Raw genomic sequence first — 19,096 nt, forward strand, 5'->3', positions numbered from 1 at the left:
ATCAGGCTGGAAACAACCAAGCATACCTGAAAGTGGATCTGGTTAATGAAAAGAAGGTCCTCCGGCATGATGGAATACTATACAGCAGCAACAAAGGTGTGAAAGCTCTGCCTGTTACGGGGAAAGACCTCCAGGCTACACTGCTAAGTAAAGGAAAGAAAGTACGGAGCAGGATCATATATCTTTGGTGCAAGACAGAAAGAAAGAAGATCATCTATTAATATTTACTTATATGATGAAGCAATGCTAGGAGACATGAGAAATTAATTCAAGTGGTCATCCAGGTCATCCATCTCTGCCCAGGAGAGGAGGGGAGGAACTCTGGGAACAGGAGCTGGTGGGAGAGAGGCCTCCCCAGGATTTGTCTTTCCCTAACATTCTTATTTGGAACCATAGGAATTTGTCACCTACTTGAAACGCGAGCATGCGCGCGCGCGCACACACACACACACGCACACACACACAGGCACCAACACATTTAAGTCTGAGTTTTACAGAGGAAAGTTAATGTACAGAAACCAGAGCCCACCTGGGCCTCCGTACCAGCTGATTCCACATTGTGGATTCAACAAACAGCCCATTAAAAATAGTCAAAGAAAATGGCATTTGTATTAAACATGGACAGACTTTTTTCTCATTATTCTGATGAGAAATGATGTAGTCTAACAACTATTTACACAGCACTAGGCATTGCCGGATCTCGAGATGCAGGAGGATGGGCTTAGGTTCTGTGCAAATATCGGGCCATTTTATGTCAGGGACTGGTGGGGAACAGTATCCCACAGGTGCTGAGAGGTGACGGGGTCCCCTTTACACTTCTGTCTCCTGAGCTTTCTCTGCTTAAATATCCAGACTTCCAGCTCAGCCCCCCAGCCCTGCTCTGGAACCTTCCATAGCAGTTCCCAAAGCCTCCGACTTGGGCCACGGGGACGGAAGCGCTCACCAGTCCCAGAGGAGGGCTGGCTCTGGTCCCAAGGCCGAGGGAGGTAGTGGGGATCCCACTCCCGTTTCTCCACCAGCCAGAGCTGCAGGTTATTTCCTGATTATATACAAAGCAGGGTCATCTCTCTAGGCCAAGGGCTGACGGTTTCAGGAAACAACACCATCTAGTCTCATCAGAAAGAAAAAACGCTCCTTCTGGCTCTTGGGTGACAATGACCTCAGCATGGTTCCGCTACCATACCTTAGATGCTTTTCTGAGCCTGGCCTGCATTGCAAGGGCCACCAAAATGGAAACCCAGCCTCTCCTCCTGTGCAGGACGCCGGGCGGGATGCTCCAACTCGAGCCTCTCTGAGCTCTGTCCCCTGCAAAGGGGGCTGAAAGAATCCCCCGTGACCCCAACTCAAAAATCACCTCTCCAGACACAACCAATCAGCAAAAGGTTTAAATACATGGTATTAAAACAACAATAACAACAAAACTTTTCAATTCACACCAAGTAGTAAAACCTATAGAAATAATTGACAAAAGATGCAATCTCTGATATGCTCACTCAGTGGTTTCTGACACAGGGACAGCAGGGCCGTGCCTGATCAATGACCCTGATCTTCAGGAACTTGTCTGATGACCCCTCCCAGTTCTTAGAGTGAGAAAATTACTCCCTTCTGCTGGCCTTTCCTAAGCAAACCAACCAACCCAGAGTCCATGCCCAACACTCTTTTTTTTTTTTTTTTTTGGTATCAGGGATTGAACCCAGGGTGCTTAACCACTGAGCCACATCCCCATCCCTTTTTTCTATTTTATTTAGACACAGGGTCTCATTGAGTTGCTTAGCATCTCGCTTTTGCTGTGGCTGGCTTTGAACCTGGGATCCTCCTGCCTCAGCCTCCCGAGCCCCTGAGATTACAGGCCTGCACCACCGCACCCGGCCTGACAGTCTTTTATCAGGCTATGGACCACTACCCCCTACCCTAATCACCCTGTGGCCAGCTACCAGGCCACACAAATCCAGATAAGTCCCTATGCCCCTGACCCCACTGAAATTATTCAAAATAACCAGCTCTGAGCCTCACTGAGCCTGGGCCTTTCCTTTCCTTCCTGAGGAAAGCAGAAAGGGCTGCTGCCCACATTTACCTGGCTTCCTCTGGGTACCTTCCTGCATGGCCCACATGAAGTGGCCTGCCTCCTCCTCTTGGAAACAATAAATAACAAACTGTCATTGCAATGGTAGTCACCCCGGTCTGTTGGCCTCACTACACCCAAATAAGAATAAAATCGACTTTTTTTTTTTTGACAGTATTGGGAATTGAATTCAGGGCCTTTGCACATACCAGACAAGCACTCTACCCCTGAGCCACATCCTGAGCCCTAAAACCCACATAGTCAAACAGCTTTATAGAGAGTGGCACTTATTCAGAAAAGATTCTAGAATCCTCGTGGTTAAATCTCAGATTAAAGCGGATCCAAAAAGATACAAGATACCCAACTTGAAGCTGTTTATATTAGGGAAATCTTTTCATGAATATTTGAAGGTGGCACACTCCACAGCGTAGATCTTTTGAGAAGGTGGACCAGTCATTCTCAGGCATCACCAGTTCCAGCCCCCTGTGCCTACATGCGCTCACCTGCTATTGACCATAATCAGCGTGGGAGGTGCTGTGTTCAAAGGCAGGCTTCCTTAGCTAAGGAACAGAGTTGGAATTTTTAGCTACCCGTTAAATGTGCAGAACCTTTGCTCAAAATGAAAGTTTGAGCAAATTAAATTGAAAAAGCAAGAAACTAGCTAACTTGAGTCAGTGCTAAAGAGCTACATATAAAGAAATTTTAGCAGAGACACATCATGTGTTTGAGGCAGTAAGTTGTTTGCATTAAATTAAGCAGGGGACTGCTTTTCCCTGAGGGTGGAGGGAGGCAGAGGAAGATCATGAAGTTTTAGTGCTCAAAAGATATAATTAGGGGGGCTAGGGACATAGCTCAGTTGGTAGAGTGCTTGCCTCACATACACATACACAAGGTCCTGGGTTCAATCCTCAAACACACACACACACACACACACACACACGATACAATTAGGTTAGGGAAAATTCTGTGGTCAGGGCACCGATGGAGTTACTCATAAGCATCCCCAAAATATTACAAAGGACTATATGTATGACAAGTGATAATAGCTATCAGATGTCACCCACCTGCTGCGTGCCGGGAATTAGGCTAGGCTGCTTGCAGGCTTCATGTCACCTAATCTTCCTAATAATCCCACAGGGTGGGTTTTAGAAAGCCCATTTTAGTGAGGAGGAAACCAAGACTCTACATTTGTTATCTATTGCTGCATAAAAAAAAAAATACCCCCAAACTGAGTCATCTATAGCAACAATAAACTTTTATTTTCTCACACTGTTTCTGTGGGGTAGGAACGTGGGAGTACTTTAGTGGACAGTTCTGATTCAGGATCTCATATGGAATTATAGTCAAGATTTTGGCTGGTGCTGCCATCATCTGAAGGCTCGACTGGGGTTGTAGACTTTTCCGTGGATGGCAGATTGGCCCCAGCTGGATTGCAAGAACGTCATTTCTTTCCCCAGGGGAGCTTGGGTCTTCAAGACATGGCAGCTGGCTTAGTACAGAGCAATTGATCCAAGAGAGCAGGAGGCAGAAGCTTCATGACAGCCTCAGACATTACACATCACTCAATTTCTGATTGGTTACACAAGTCAACCCTATCCAATATGGGAGAGGACTACTGCACAAGGGCACAAAAATCAGGAAGTGAGGTCACTGGGGCCATCTTGGATATTGGCTTCCAATAAGCCCAAGAGAGTAAGGCAGGATCCAGGGTCCTAGTGAAGCTTTATCTTCAATCTACTGGGAAATCGTTCTTATATTGAAAGCTTAGCTCAAGCTTTCTAATAAAAATTGATGAAAAATAACTTGTTTATTTCATTGATTTTTACCCCAAACCAAACTTGCTAGACCTCATCGCTGGCTACAACTGGATTTATTATTATTATTATTATTATTATTATTATTATTATTATTCCTCTCTCTCTTTTTTAAAAAGGAAAGCCAGTATTTATGAATCCATAGAGGACAAAATACTTCCAGGTTTTAAACTTTTTTTTATTTTTTATTTTTTACCACTTCTGTATTCAAGAGTTGAGCTGAATTGGTTGGAATCTCTGTTTTGTACAAGGAGGTGATTGAAGGGTGTTTTTATTCCCATGAGTCACAGGAAATCCACAATTTATTCTTCGGTAATAAAACCTGCCTGTGTAATTATTGGGACCACGGAGGGTCAATTCAAATTAAAGACTTTATGACTGGTGGTTATATTAAATCTTTTCAACAATTTTTGGAAAGGATTTTAAGTATGTCAGACTGACTTCTCTATGTTTTTTTTCTTCAAATGAGAGATTTTTATTGCACCAAGTCACAGAATCAAGAGGAAAACGGCTTAGTTCATCGATTCCTGTCAACCCTAGTGATTTCACGTTGTTCCCTTTAAAATGAAGGCCACATCTGAAGTTGCCTGAAGTCCACCTCCACTAATTAAAACGGAAGTCATAAAGCAAAGCACTGCAATAATTTACAATAATAATAATAGTAATCTCAAATTGAAATAGCACATATATCCAAGAAACATAAAGCATTCCACATGTTTTATTTGTCTCACCTGGAAACAGAAATTAAAGTTCCTTGGCTAGTCTAAGGGAACACCCATTAACTAAAATATTTATATGGTTGCTGAATGTGCATGTGGGTGGGTGTCAGTATACAGAAGAAACCGACATTTATTGAGCACCTACTCAATATCAGGTCCAGAAATACTGTCTATATTGAAAGCTTAACTCAGGCTTTCTAATGAAAAATGACGAAAAATCATTTCTTTCCCCAGGGGAGCTTGGGTCTTCAAGACATGGCAGCTGGCTTAGTACAGAGCAATTGATCCAAGAGAGCAGGAGGCAGAAGCTTCATGACAGCCTCAGACATTACACATCACTCAATTTCTGATTGGTTACACAAGTCANATTTTTTTTTTTTTTTTTGGTACTGGAGATTGAGCTCGGGGCACCTGACCACTGAGCCACATCCCCAGCCCTATTTTTGTGTTTTATTTAGAGACAGGGTCTCACTGAGTTGCTTAGTGCCTCGCTTTTGCTGAGGCTGCCCTTGAACTCTCGATCCTCCTGTCTCAGCCTCCTGAGCCGCTGGAATTTACAGGTATACTTCATTGATTTTTGTTTGTTTGTTTGTTTTACCCTAAACCAAACTCACTTGATCTCATCCCTGGCTAAAGTTTCTTAAATAGTTAATAATAACAATTAATTTATTCATACATACAAAATCATGTTTGGGCTCAGAATACCCAACCAGGAATGAGATACTTCAAAGAAGTCTTGGGATCTTAAGGGACAGAATATCATAAACATAGGGGCTGAGACAGCAGGGGGCCCCGGACCCCACACAGCTGGGGCAGATTAAGAGGCAAAGCCACTTCCACATGTGACATCTTGGAAAGCCTCTGCTTTCTGCCTCATCCCCAACATCGATTTGGGGACAGACTCATCTCTGACTTTTAGCCATAGCTTCGGTCACAAATCAAAATGAGACTCTGCGTGGGAAGGCGCTTGGCAGGGAGGTGCCCTCTACGGTTTGGTGTTCCCATCTGGACTGGAAGCTCTGTAGACAGGGACTGTGCAGATCCACAAGGAACCCAGCACCCGCCCAGGGGCCCAACACCAAGCCCAGACCAGAGACCTAAAGGCACCGGTTCATGCCAAAAGAGGGAGGGGCTGCCAATGCCCCTTCCCCCGCCCCAGTTTTTCCAGGTGTGAAAAGCAGTAACTCTTTTGAGACGTTTGATTTGTTAATACAAACAAAAGGAGGTGGGTGGTGTATGGTAGCTATGAGGCAAGACTAATGAAAGGACCACCTGGGAACATGGAAAGGGTGCCAAAAAGTAAGGAGGCGCTCACCGAAGGACAGAAATTCAGAAGGATGCAAGAAACCAGATTAAAGGGGCTCTGGAAGGCCTCGTCAAGGACAGATGGGGCATCAACAGAAACGGTGGTGGTTACCTGGATTATAGCCCCGAGTACAAAATGGGAACCCATGGCCACAGTGTGTGTGTGTGTGTGTGCGTGTGTGTGTGTGTGTGTGTAGAGTCACGTGCTGCACAACACCCTCTGTGTGTGTGTAGAGTCACGTGTTGCACAACACCCTCTTTGTCCACAGTGACCTCATATAAGCTGGTGGTCCCACAGAGTCAGGAATCCCTATTGCCCAGTGACGTTGGAGCACATAGTTACTTGCCTGTTTTGTGGTGATGGAAATGTGAAGGAGCCTCCTGTCCTGCCAGTCACGTATTTATAAAGCACGTCCAACCAGATTACTGGGTTTTGTATTTTTACTCTTCTATACTTTTTATTGTTATTTTAGAGTGTGCGCTTTCTACTCCAAAAAAAAAAAAATCCAGTTACTGTAAAACAGCGTGCTGTGTTCCACCAGCAGCAGCTTCCTACATCTCCTGCTGCTGCATTTCTCTGATTACATCAAGAAGCCACATCAAGAGCCAGGCACAGTGGTGGCACATGCCTTTGATCCCAGAGGCTTGGGAGGCTGAGGCAGGAAGATCGCAAGTTCAAAGCCAGCCTCAGCTATTTAGTGAGGCCCTAAGCAACTTAAAATTCCTGTCTCAGAATTTTAAAATAAAATAAAAAGGACTGGGGATGTGGCTTAGTGGTGCCTGTTTTCATTTTGAGAAAGGCTCTTATCTCGCTATCGACCCACGGCGAGATGAACTGGGTTCACAAGAGCTGCCTGCAACATCAAGGAAGGAAAAAGCCCAGGACATAGAAGTAACTTTCTTACTGAGGGCGTGACTGCTCTGTGACCTCAGAGTTCCTCTTCCACGCTGGAAGTCAAGAGAGCTAGTGCACTCGGAATCCCTTTATTTATAGGGAAAAAAAAGACAAAAGATTTTTGGTAGAATATAACATGTGGCAGTTTTAACAGACTTTGTCAATAACTTATATTTCATGATATTTGGTTCTTGACAAACAGCTTCTGCAGAGTGAAGAGGAGTCAAATCTTGACTGGAGGAGGTTGCAAAAAGCAGAAGGGGAAGAGTTACGCTGTAAAACTGGGGCTTGGGGAGATTATATTATTATCTTTTATCTCTTTCAACATAGAAAGTATATTCAGTTTAAAGTCTATGTCTGATAACTCAAAAATATGGAGCCCTCAGGCAGGGGACAAGGTTTCAAGATGGAGTCTTGCTTCCTGATGTCTGTGGTCAGAAGACTGATTGACATCTTGGCAAGTCACACCCACCTCAGGTGCTGTGTGGGATCATGGGAAGGAGAGGAGAGGGGCACTTGCATGGCACAGCCCAGTCAGCGTGCAATGCCAGACCTGTAAGCTCATATAGCTCCAACGCGCATAGCGTACACACAAAGCTTATGGATAGCTTGCGACACTCTCGCGAAGTTGCTTAGGGCCTCACTAAGTTGCTGAGGCTGGCTTTGAACTTGGGACCCTCCTGTCTCAGCCTCCAGAGTCGCTGGGATTACAGGCATGCCCCACTGTGACTGGCTAGTTTTAAAGTCTGGATCTGATAATCAAAAATCTGGAGTCCCTCTTAGCCTGCTTCTATTACTTTATGTATTTGTTTCCGAGGTTGTTTTATCTTTTACATATTTGATTTTTTATATTGTATACCAGACACAGTAAGTTCAAAAATCATATAAATAATTGATGACCAAGTATGATGTCTCTTTTTCCAGAAAGGATCCATGTTTCTCACACCTAGGAATCTTGGATCATCTTCAAATAAATGCAAAAATTGTGAAGATTTGAATCTGAGCCACAGCCCCTGCTCTGCCCATAGTAAAATGGTTTGTCCAAATTACTTAGGCAATCTTTACAGGAAGCACAAACTCCTCGTTGTAATCAAGAGCTGCACTGACCTGTAGCCATGTTCTTGTTTTCTTCATGAAAAAGCTGTTGTTCCATGGATGCTATTTTACAATGAGCATCTCACAATCCCTTCTGGTCTTAGGCAGCCTCTCAGATGATTCCAATGACACCTACACCCTGGCAATCCCCCCCGGACCTGAGTAGGAGTGGACCTGGTGACAGGATGTAGCTAAAGTGGTGGAATGTCACTTCTAACATTAGGTTACAAGGACACCGTGGCTTCCATCTGGCCCGTGCTGTCTCACTTTGTCACGTGCTTGCTGCCATACTGCAAACTGTCCAATGGAGAAGCCACCCAGCCAGGAAGTGAGGAGGTCTCTGGCCAACAGCCAACAAGGAACTGAGGCCCTCAGGCCAACAGAACACGGAAAGCATCCTGCTGAAACCCAAAGAAGGGGACCTGCGAGTCCATCCTCCTGGTCAAGCTTTGAGACGGCTACAGCCAACACCTCGACAGCAGCCTGAGAAACCTGAACAGGAGGCAAGACCTGCTCACATTTCTGATCCACAGGAATCATGAGATAATAAATGTTTGACGTTTTAAGCCACTGAGGTTTGGAGTGATTATGTTACTTGTGAAACGTAAAGTAACCAAGGGGGAAAAACATGCACATCAGATAATAAAAACAGTCCAAGAAGGACTCCAGATTTTTGAATTATCAGATGTAAACTTTAAACTAAATATACTTACTATGTTGAAAGAGATAAAGGATAATAACATAATCACTCCAAGCCCCAGTTTTGCAACATAACTCTTCCCCTCCCTCTCTTTGCAACCTCCTCCAACAAAGACTCCTCTTTACTCTGCAGAAGCTGTTTATCAAGATCCAACTGTCATAAAATATAAATTATTGACAAAGGCAGTTAAAACTGCCAAATGTCAAAGTAATCTAGCAATATAATATATATATATAGATATATAGATGTATGTATAATTTAAAATACACATATCCTTTGACCCAGCAATCCTTTCTGTCCCATAGATTCCACAGAAGTAAAAGCACCTAAAAATAGACATACATTATTGCAGTCTTGTTTCAAATGACCTTAAACTAGAAACATATTAAGTACACAACACTAAAAAAAATCTGAATAAACTATGGTATATCAGACTATAAAATAGTACAGGACCTTAAAATAATGTAGCAGAACTATGACAAATGACTTGGAGCAGTTTCTACAATGTGTTGTTAAAGAAAACCAAGACAGAATAATACATGATATGATCACATGATTGTAAAGTAACGATTTTTATTTAATAGGTGCAGATATAACCCAGTGGGGGTGCTCTCTGGAAGTAGGAGATCTCTGATGCTGATTTTTATCTCATTGGGAAGCTTACGGGGGTTCCTGGGAGATGCATGACCATGTTTCTGGCTGCAGCTGCCGCAGACCGTAGCCTCACCTCTAGGCCAAGCAACAGCAGTCGCCTTCTTTGGGGAATCCACCTCTCCAGGGGGGCTTCTCATAGGCAAGATCTAAAATACTCACAGCCAACTCCTTCCTATTCAGGTTCCTAGGAAAACCTCTTGTTCCCTTGGCTATTCCCAATACATTCTCTTTCTTTCCTCTCTCTCTCCCCTTGGACTAAATCTCTCTACAGCTTCTCTCACCTATCATCATGCTGCCCAAACTCCAGAGAACACCGGTTCTCCCACCTCCACTTGACCTGACCTGAGCAAACAGCATTCCCTCCAAAGCAATTCTCTCTCTCTTCTTCAATCTTGTAAGTTTTCAATAATTTCCAGGTCATGTGCTAAATTCTACAGAGAAGGATTAAAATCTAAAATACCGAATGCCTACTGTCATCCTTTAAAAACTTGGCCAAAAATTGGAATAGTCGTGTTTTAGCAAGCTCTCCCAGATCGTCAGATATATAGATCTGCGTAGAACGGGGATGTCTAAGATGTACGGAGAAAAATACTGAAGGATGCACCGTAGATTATCACGCACTCCTACAGAAGTTCTCTTGTTGTCTATCTCTTCACTGGAATGAAAACTTCAAGTAGTACGGAAGGAAGGAAGCGATGTCAAGGGTCAGGCAGGTTGAGCCAAGCGAAACAGTAAAACAAGAGATTGCACCCCACGAAGCGGAAGTGAATGATCACTATTTATGAAAAAAAAAAAAAAAAAGCAAGTACATTATCTATGAAACTAAAATGGCCCGGCACCGTGATTTAAGACGGACCTAAGGACTGAATTCAGCAGCAACATTCCCAGGCCCCTGCCCTAATGGCCAGTGCATTCCTCTTCTGGTTTCTCCCAGATCATTGGAATAATGGTGATCGGTGTCGCCCTTTACTGAGCTCAGAGTCGCGTTTCCTGACCTCCTGGGCTGGCCCAGGGATGTGTAAACCCCCTCCCAACGTGGGCAGCACCAGCCAGAGTGATGAGGGGGTCAGAGACCTGGTTCCAGCCCAGCTCATCGGCCTCGGGGTCTGTTTGACCGCGCACGATGACTGGGAGGAGTTAAGGGCCCAGCGATTCCACTTTCCGCATCTTTGCCACGACAAGCGGGACTGGCGAGCTCTGGGCCGCGGGCGCAGAACCGCTCCCGCGGCCGGGATTTCGCCCCTTGGCTCCTGCGCTCTGCGAGTCCGGAACTGGCCGTGTCCCGTCGGCCCCTGCGGGCCGCTCCCGGTCGTCATGGAAACGAAGGCAGCCAATCAGCGCGGCGGCTTGCAAGCTCGCTCGGCTGCGATCTTACCGCGCGCTGGGGGCTGCCGGGCGGACCGCGATGCTGAAGGCCAAGATCCTCTTCGTGGGGCCCTGTGAGGTGAGGCCAGCCGGGGCGGCGGCGAGCGGGGCCCGGGTGAGCGCGGGGCCGCCCCCGGGTCTGTGCCTTGCTCAGGCAGCCCCCCAGGAGGTGGCAACCCGGTTCCAAAGCCCCCACCCCGACGGGCCCCTCACAGGAACTGGGCGCCTCCAGACCTTGATCCTCACCACCGCCCGAGGGCGGCGATGGAGGGGAACCCTGAGTTGCCGAGGCCCGAAGGCCCACGGTAGTGAGTGGCATCTTTGAAACCATAGCCTGGGTCTTGTGACCCTCCCACCAGATCACATCTTTCAGGTCCAGCCCCAGGGTTTTGATTAAGTCCAGGAGGGACCAGGAATTTGGATTTTGGTGGTGCTGTTGGTCCAGGGCACACATAGGGATAAGCACTGTCGATGCATAGGTGAATATATGGAAAGAGATGTGTTCAATCTGCAGTTAGGAAAGGTCTTAAGCAAAGCCCCCCAAATGAAAAAGGCTTAAAAGAAATGATAGCTAAGTTAACACCTGGGGTGAGTATTTACAACTTACATTAATAGGACATGCAAGGAAAGTTTAAAAATCAGTAAAGAAAAGAGAAATAGTTAAATAGGAAATCAAGCCAAAGTGCTGCACACAAATAAAATTGGGAAGTAAAATTGCCAGGTAAGTATGAGAAGATGTTCAACCTCATAATCACAGTAACACATGAAAACAAACAGATGGGACTTGTTTACCCAACAAAATTTACGAACGAGGAGAGTTTAAGATTGCTAATAGGTAGTGTTAGGATAGGATAAAAAATACTTCATATGCCCAATAGACAGTTTCTTCATTTTCTCATGAGAACCCATCCCTGCTCAAATTGGCTTTGGTCAACTTGTATATATAAACTTTAAGGACATAGATGAAACATTCTCATATACTTCTCCCATGTTTAATGTATTCATATAGTCATGTGTATGTATGATATACCTGTAAAGGCCCATGAGGATATATATTAATTTGAAAATTTTATATGATTCCATTCACTGAATGACAGTTTTATTCAAGCTTCTAATCTGAGCCTTTGACACCTGGCTTGTCTTCATGACTTGAGCCACTTGTTTTGCATAATTTAACGTGATTGCCAACGCATATTTTTCTGTTCATCTAAGTTGTTTAGGACGCAGCATTTAAAAACAAAAATCAATGTTATGAAACTCTTCCTGGAAATGTATTCAGGCCCCAGGACTCATTCCTATAACCTCAGACCATTTACTATATTTATTCATCCTAAAAATAAACATGATCTCCACAAGGAAGCCACTTACTGTGTTATTTTATCTGGCATTTAATTTGTGAGGCTGCATTCTAAAGACGGTGTGCCCTCCCCCCAACTCTCAGGTTTTTGATTCTACCAAGTGATTTCTCCAGGCCTCGCAAACTAGTTCTGATCCAGGTCATTCTAGCCAAGCAGTTGTTCGATATAAAGTAACTGAGAGAGGGGCATAATTGGAGAGGTTTTTAAATAAGAACTCAAGTGTAAGAAATTGCCTTTCTTCTGAAGAATAATTTGGGGGGAGAAAAAATCATTTTATATTTACACATATGTAGTATTTGTTCAATGAATTATGCAAATATAGAGAAAAGATCTGAAAAACAGATCATAATTTTAAGGAGGGAATGGGTTGAACATAGGGATGGTTTAGGTAGAGGGATCAGAAGGCTGTTTTCTTTTTTTTTCCTTGGATTATATGTCTTTTTTCCTGAAACAGCTTTTTTTTTTTTAGTACTGGGGATTGAACTCAGAGGCACTCACCACCAAGCTACATCCCTAACCCTTTTTTGTATTTTATTTAGTGACAGGGTCTCACTGAGTTGCTTAGCACCTCGCCCTTGCTGTGGCTGGCTTTGAACTCTCGTCCTGTCTCAGCCTCGAGTCGCTAGGATTATAGACATGTGCCACTGGGCCCAGCTAAGGCTGTTTTCTTGATGGGTTGATTTTATTTTTATAGGAATATCAATTACTTATGTTCTAAGGAAAAATAGCTTGCTTTGAGTTACAGATTTTTTTTAAATATTTTTATTAGTTGTAGATAAACACACAGTATCTTTATTTATTTTTATGTGGTGCTGAGGATTGAACCCAGGGCCTCTACACATGCAAGTTAGGCGCTCTACCACTGAGGTACAGCCCCAGCCCAAAACAGCTTGCTTTGAGATTGTGGTGCAATCAGCCAGGAATCCCCAGACCTGGGACTTAGCTTTGACCTTGATCTTCTTTGTGACCTTGAGCCTTCTGTCTGTAACAGACTGATTCCCTAAAAATGTGGAGAGGAGCAGGCGTGGAGAGAGACACACACTGGTGATTTTTTTCTGTTGTCAGATAAGGTAACTGAGAGTCAGCCAGGAAACTCAAGTGAGGGTGGAGTCCCCAGCAGCAGAGGGAGCACTGGCCTCCCGTGCTCTCCATATTCCCAGCCAGGCCATGCCCAGCACACCAGAGCAAAACAGCAGAGGGCCCTCTATCCTGGTGACCTCAGGGCTGTTTCTACTCTTCTGTCATTTTCACAGAGTGGAAAAACCGTTTTGGCCAACTTTCTGACGGAATCTTCTGACATCACTGAATACAACCCCACACAGGGAGTAAGGTGAGCTCTGCCCTATCTGCACCCCAAAAAGTCACCAACTGTCACCCATCTGTGACTTTGCGTGCTGTTGGCCCTTCCAGAAGGGTAATGCCTCCTAAATAGTGGTATTGTTGCTACTGTTTTTATGTTTAGGATCCTAGAATTTGAGAACCCACATGTTACCAGCAACAACAAAAGCGCGAGGTGTGAGTTCGAGCTCTGGGACTGTGGCGGTGATTCTAAGTATGTTTCCTTTTTTTTTTAATGTTTATTTTTTTAGGCGTAGATGGACACAACACAATGCCTTAATTTTTATGTGGTGCTGAGGATCAAACCTGGGTTCCACCCATGCTAGGCGAATGATCTACCACTGACACAATCCCAGCCCCAGTGTGTTTCCTTTAAAGAAGGTCTACTTCGTCCAGGCTGGGACAAGTGGCAGAGGGCTTGCCTAGCATGCACGAGGCCGTGGGTTCCATCCCCAGCTAAAATACACACACACAGTGCCCACCAGGTTCCATGAAGTCAGGCCTTGCCTGGTTCCCAGGATGCATGAGGGCTTGATGAGTTCTTTGGTCACATACATTGCTTTATATGCTTTAGCAATTGAGTTATGATATAATTAGAAGTCACCGATCAATTGTTAATACTGAGCTATTATTTTTAAAGTGATCATGAGGGCTGGAGAGATAGCTCAGTGATGGAAAACTTGCCTGACCTATGCAAGAACTGGTTGCACAAAATAAAAATTAAAACAAAGTGCCCAGCTAGAGTCCAGGATGCCCCGACTCCTGCTCCGACTCCCTTTCTGTGTTGCAGGTTCGAGTCCTGCTGGCCGGCCCTGATGAAGGACGCCCACGGGGTGGTGATTGTCTTCAACGCTGACATGCCAAGCCACCTGAAGGAGATCGAGATGTGGTACTCCTGCTTCGTCCACCAGCAGCTCCTACAGGATACCCAGTGCCTGCTGATTGCACATCACAAACCAGGCTCGGGAGGAGACACGGGGAGCCCGTCTTTGTGTAAGAAGGCTGGGGTTTCACCTCTGCCTTTTGCCGCAGATGTCCCACGCACCTGCTTGAGGCAGTGTCTTTGAACCAGCAGCTATGTGCGCTTACTGCACACTGGCCATGCCTAGGCCTTTGTCGATTTCACCATGTCCATCGGAACTGCCAGGATGGAAGGTCCATCCTTCCATCGAGACAAGGGATGGGCACTTTCACAGCAGGTAGACGAAAAGATGGGGAGAAACCTGGTGTGGGCCATTTATTGGTCCCACTGGGGACAGTCTTTCTTGAGAGGCCTTTTCCCAAGAAAAACCTCCAACTCACCTGTGACACGTACACAGCAGAGGTGACAAAGTGATCCCAGAAAACAACTCAGGAAGTATTCAGCACTTTTAGAAAGTTAAGCAAGTCTCAGGTCCCTTGGGAGCTAGAAAAGATTCCAAGTCCACTCATTCATCTTATTCTCCTTTCTCAGCGCCACCCTTGAGCAAGCTGAAGCTGGTGCACTCCAATCTTGAGGAGGACCCTGAGGAGATCCGAATGGAATTCACAAAGTATTTAAAAAGCGTCGTCAACTCGGTGTCTGAGAGCAGAGACAGGGAGGAGATGTTGATTATTACCTAGCCGCCTCGCCTGGGACCTCCATCTCCCAAATGACATCAGCTGCTTCCTTGTCCAGAACTCAAACTTTATCCAGCTACTGATACTCTCTTCTCCTTGTGACTAGAGAAGAAATTTTCCTCGTCTGCTACAAGGTACCATTCAGCCAGAATTGACTCAGAACATCCATCCTCCATCCTTAGGTCAGTGGGGAAAATTCTATGTCTGAATTCTGCTTCCCTAGCCCCAGACCTTTCCAAAGAGCTGGAAAATTAAACTGGGAAACTTCACATATGTAAAGTTATAAAAACTGTGGAATTGTAACTGTCACAGTTTCGTCCATGTGTCTCAGTTCAATTGTGATTTTTATTCCTTGATTCACTCAACAGATTCCAACTAGCTGAGCATCTACTATGTGTGAGGTGCTATTCTGGCTGCTGCTGAAGTACAGCATGATAGAGCACAAAATTCCTTGCCCTTGTGGAGGTTAAATTCGATTTTTCTAAACAGGTAGATCAAAAACATAAGTACTACATTTTAGATAGGAAGGGAAAAAAAGGCAGACTCTTTATTTTCTGTAGTGAGTATTAATTTCACAGGCTCCCACCCCATAGCTAATGAGAGGACCTGGGTTACTTACGATGTCAAACAGGGGTGTGGTTGTCTTTGATCGTGGGTTCTGTATTCCAGAATTCCCCTGTTCATTAAAATTTATTTGCAACCCCTAAATCAAAACTTGTGATGCTCTCTCCATTGTTTGGGACACACATAATGTGGCCTAAAATTTGAATCGCTGCAGCACACGACTGTTCCCAGCTGAGGTTACTCCAGGGTTCAAGGGACGCTGCTGCTCTCTTCTCTTGGCTCTCGTAATGTGTCCTTTTCGTGGTCGATGTAGGGCCATGTTCTCACAATTTTCGAGCTTTTTGTTGGTGATTTCACTTTTGAAATGGCCCCAAGCTTAGTGCTAAAGTGTCATCTAGTGTTCCTAGATTCAGGAAAGCTGTGGCGTTTCTCAGGGAGAGAACACATGGGTTAGACAGTCCCTTTAGCATGAGTTACAGTGCTGTTGAATTCAATGTTAATGAACCAACAATATGTTAAATAAAGTATCTTTAAAACACACATAAATCAGATTACATATCAATCAACTGCTGAAACTATTGCGGCAGAGGTTTGCAGGGACCTGATCCTGTGCTTCCCCTGAGAGCAGTGTTCAGGATTCACTGGATCAGCATGCTTGGCGACTTCCTAGAACAAACTACATGAATCACAAGAATCAACTGTCTCCATCTCCTGCAATGTCAAGGCTCCTGTCATGCTTCTGGAAGCCAGAAGTCCAAAATCAGTATCACTGAATCCAAATCAAGGTGCCACTGAGACCACACTCCCTCTCGATTCTTAGGGGAGATCTGTGTCTTGCAGCTTCTGGTGTCTGCTGTCATTCTTTGGTTTGTGGCTACTTAGTTCTGGTTTCAAGGCCAGCACCTTCAAACCTCTCCACACTCCGCCTCCACTTTGCTTTCTCTGTGCATCTTTCAAGTTGGCCTCATGAGGACATTTATCATTGTATTTAGGGGCCACCCACATGATCCAGGATAATCTCATCTCATGATCCCTGACCTAATCACATCTGCAAAGATCCTTTTTCCAAACAAAGAAACATTTCAAGGATTAAGACCTGATATCTTCAGGGGTATTATTCAGCCTATTCTGAAAATGACAAATGATTAGTCCAAGATGACCCAGCAAGTCAGGGACAGAGAAATGTGGATGTGTAACCAATGTGATTCTGCAATCTGTATTTGGGGTAAAAATGGGAGTTCATAACCCACTTGAATCTAATGTATGAAATATGATATGTCAAGAGTTTTGTAATGTTTTGAACAACCAATAAAAAAAAAAAAGTCAGGGACAGAGGCAGGCCTGGACCCCAGGCCTCTGCTCTTTCCACTGACTTATAGTAACTGGAAAGTTGATCCCACCAGTGAATATGCTGAGAGTGTCATCCTCTGGGATTAAAACTCGTAAAGCAACATCAACCACAGTGCTATAGTTTGGATCTAAAATATTCCCAAAGGGGAACATTCCTCATCTTGGTGCCATTGGAAGGTGATGGGACCATATACAGGTAGTCCTAGTAGAGGTTTTAGGTCGCTGGAGTGCACCCTGGAAGGGGATTATAGGATCCCAGTCTCTTTCTCTTTTTCACTTCTCTGCCTCCGAGAGGTGAACAGATTTGCTCCACCTCCCACTCCTTCCATGATATCTTACCTGGCCACAGGCCCAAAAGCAATGTGGCCAACTGACCATAGGATTGATGATTTAACACATGAATTGATGATCTCAGATATTTTGTTACAGCAATGAGCAGCTGACTAACACATACTGCAATAACAGAAGGATGGTTAAGGGAGATATTAACCATATTTGAAGTGGAGCCAGCCTGATGGTGGTTTGCAAGTATCTTGCAGGTAGAACTAGCACATGTCCTCCGACCAATCCAATGACCAGTTGTGTTCTGAAGCTTTAGCCATTGTAAAGATTATGCTTACATTGTAACCCGAATATCCACATCATAAAGTTGTTCAAGCAAAGTCCTTGGAGATCATTAAACTCAGTGTGGGACACTGGGAGACTCTGATATCTGCAAGGTACACTAAATTGCCATAAGAATAGTTTTGCTGCTAACTGAGGCCAGGAGTTCATTTAAACATCAGTACTCCTGATTAAAAAGGTAACTGGGTACTGTGCCATTTGAGAAAATTACTCTGGAATATGGTTGTAGGTCTTGACTTTGGCCTTCCACACCTAATTGTTGAGAATTACGTGAATATCCTGGCCTTGGTTGGTATTTTTTCATGAGATGTGCTCTTTCCTTAGGCAAGAAATGAATTATTCCATTCTTTAAAAATATGATTAAGGAGGAGGGAGGAAACTCTGTTTTGAATGTTAGGAATAAATTACATAGCTCTGACATGAATTCTAAACGTTATCAGTTAAATAATTCTCTACACTTATGATATGGGCTGTTCTTCCTACCAAAGTTTTAAGCCAGTGGGAATGTCATGTCTGCCAACTGTCCTACTTCAAAAGGAAAGTCCTGGATGCTTTGAAGCAAGCAGCACCTCATTTATCTTTCTGCCCTCTACTTGTTCATTAGATAAGCTATAAGAATATGCCTCTGGTCTCTAAATCCTCAATGCAGATTTACTCTTTGGCTCAGACCTAATTGTAGATCATTGAAGGTGTTGTGTGAATTAAAAGTAACAAGTATAGTCTCACTGCAGTTTTGTGATAAGTATTTTATTCATAAAGAACAACCCTTTTTCTTCTGTGTGACTTCAAAAGCCCAGGAGACATCTAGGTGTGCATGAACTATATCATGTTATGACGTTTTCTGTTCAGAGGAATTAAATGTTAATCATGCTAATTTTATCATAGAAAATTAGGAACTTGGTTTCTACACATACAAACCTATTTCAAGTGCTTGTCAAGATTATAACTTGCAAATCCAACTGCATTTGGAATTTATCACCCTTTTGGGTGCAGCTGTTGAAAAAAAACCAAAAAACAGTGGCAATGGCTTTAAGCTATCAGTAGTAAATGACATGTAGGGCCATCGGAATACTCCTGCATAAGGGGGTCAGAGGGAGGCAGGAAGTCAGTGAGTGATTAAGAGGGCTGGTGGCGGGTTGCATCCCCTATCCTGGGCGTGCCTGGCTTGTCGCAGGTGGTGGCCGGTAATCAATGACTACACCTCCCATAGTTGTTGGGACAGGGTCGCTTGACCTTCCCCTAAGACTGTGCGCATCCCTCCCCCGAGCGTCTGCGGAAGCAAAACGCGAACGGTAGGGGGCGCTGCCAGACGTCCCATTCCATCCTCTAGCCTGCTTCTCGGGCTCCTGCTCGTCTCTTCCGGGGGCTTCAGGGGCTCCAAAGACCCGGCACTGGTTTCCGTGGCAACCACACGCGACCCGAGAGGCGTGCGCCTGGAGCATTCTGGGAGATGTAGTTCGGCCTCCGCACGAGCCCAGTCTTCTCGGGCAGCAGAATGGCCGCGTGGCGAGGGGCGGGGGCAGTCCGTTTTGAAACCCCGGGGTTAAGGAAGGGTCTGTTCTCGGCGACCAGCAGGCCACCAACGACCACAGAAACGACGAGCCCCGTCCGTCCCCGTGGTAACCGGCTCGCCGCCGGGGACTATGGGAGTTGT

The 19,096-nt window shown here is 44.8% G+C and overlaps 1 protein-coding gene and 1 long non-coding RNA gene across 4 annotated transcripts in view; both read left to right on the plus strand.

Moving 5' to 3' along the window:
- Positions 1-10,398: 10,398 nt before the first annotated feature.
- Positions 10,399-16,014, plus strand: Ift22 (intraflagellar transport 22). The gene is made up of 5 exons (XM_015491465.2): positions 10,399-10,688; positions 13,221-13,297; positions 13,430-13,519; positions 14,096-14,298; positions 14,759-16,014. Exons 1-5 carry the CDS (start codon positions 10,650-10,652, stop codon positions 14,905-14,907), a joined length of 558 nt encoding a protein of 185 aa, XP_015346951.1. The 5' UTR covers positions 10,399-10,649; the 3' UTR covers positions 14,908-16,014.
- A 2,765-nt stretch (positions 16,015-18,779) lies between these two features.
- Positions 18,780-19,096, plus strand: part of LOC107147069 — a 16,432-nt gene continuing 16,115 nt past the window's right edge. The window contains exon 1 of one of the 3 annotated variants that reach the window (XR_001504108.2): positions 18,780-19,096. This exon is cut by the window's right edge and continues 251 nt beyond it. This is a non-coding gene — a long non-coding RNA (uncharacterized LOC107147069). The other 2 variants (XR_007342758.1, XR_007342757.1) reach the window with 2 other exon arrangements.

Source organism: Marmota marmota, unplaced genomic scaffold (assembly GCF_001458135.2).
Source record: "Marmota marmota marmota unplaced genomic scaffold, marMar, whole genome shotgun sequence".
NCBI lineage: Eukaryota > Metazoa > Chordata > Mammalia > Rodentia > Sciuridae > Marmota > Marmota marmota.

What these genes read in the sequence shown, in the direction of transcription:
- Ift22 (XM_015491465.2), top strand. Translation starts at nt 10,650, where the DNA reads ATGCTGAAGGCCAAGATCCTCTTCGTGGGGCCCTGTGAG. An exon ending in AACCCCACACAGGGAGTAAG is followed by an intron (nt 13,298 to 13,429) that starts GTGAGCTCTGCC and finishes TTTTATGTTTAG; the next exon opens with GATCCTAGAATTTGAGAACC. An exon ending in CACGGGGAGCCCGTCTTTGT is followed by an intron (nt 14,299 to 14,758) that starts GTAAGAAGGCTG and finishes CTCCTTTCTCAG; the next exon opens with CGCCACCCTTGAGCAAGCTG.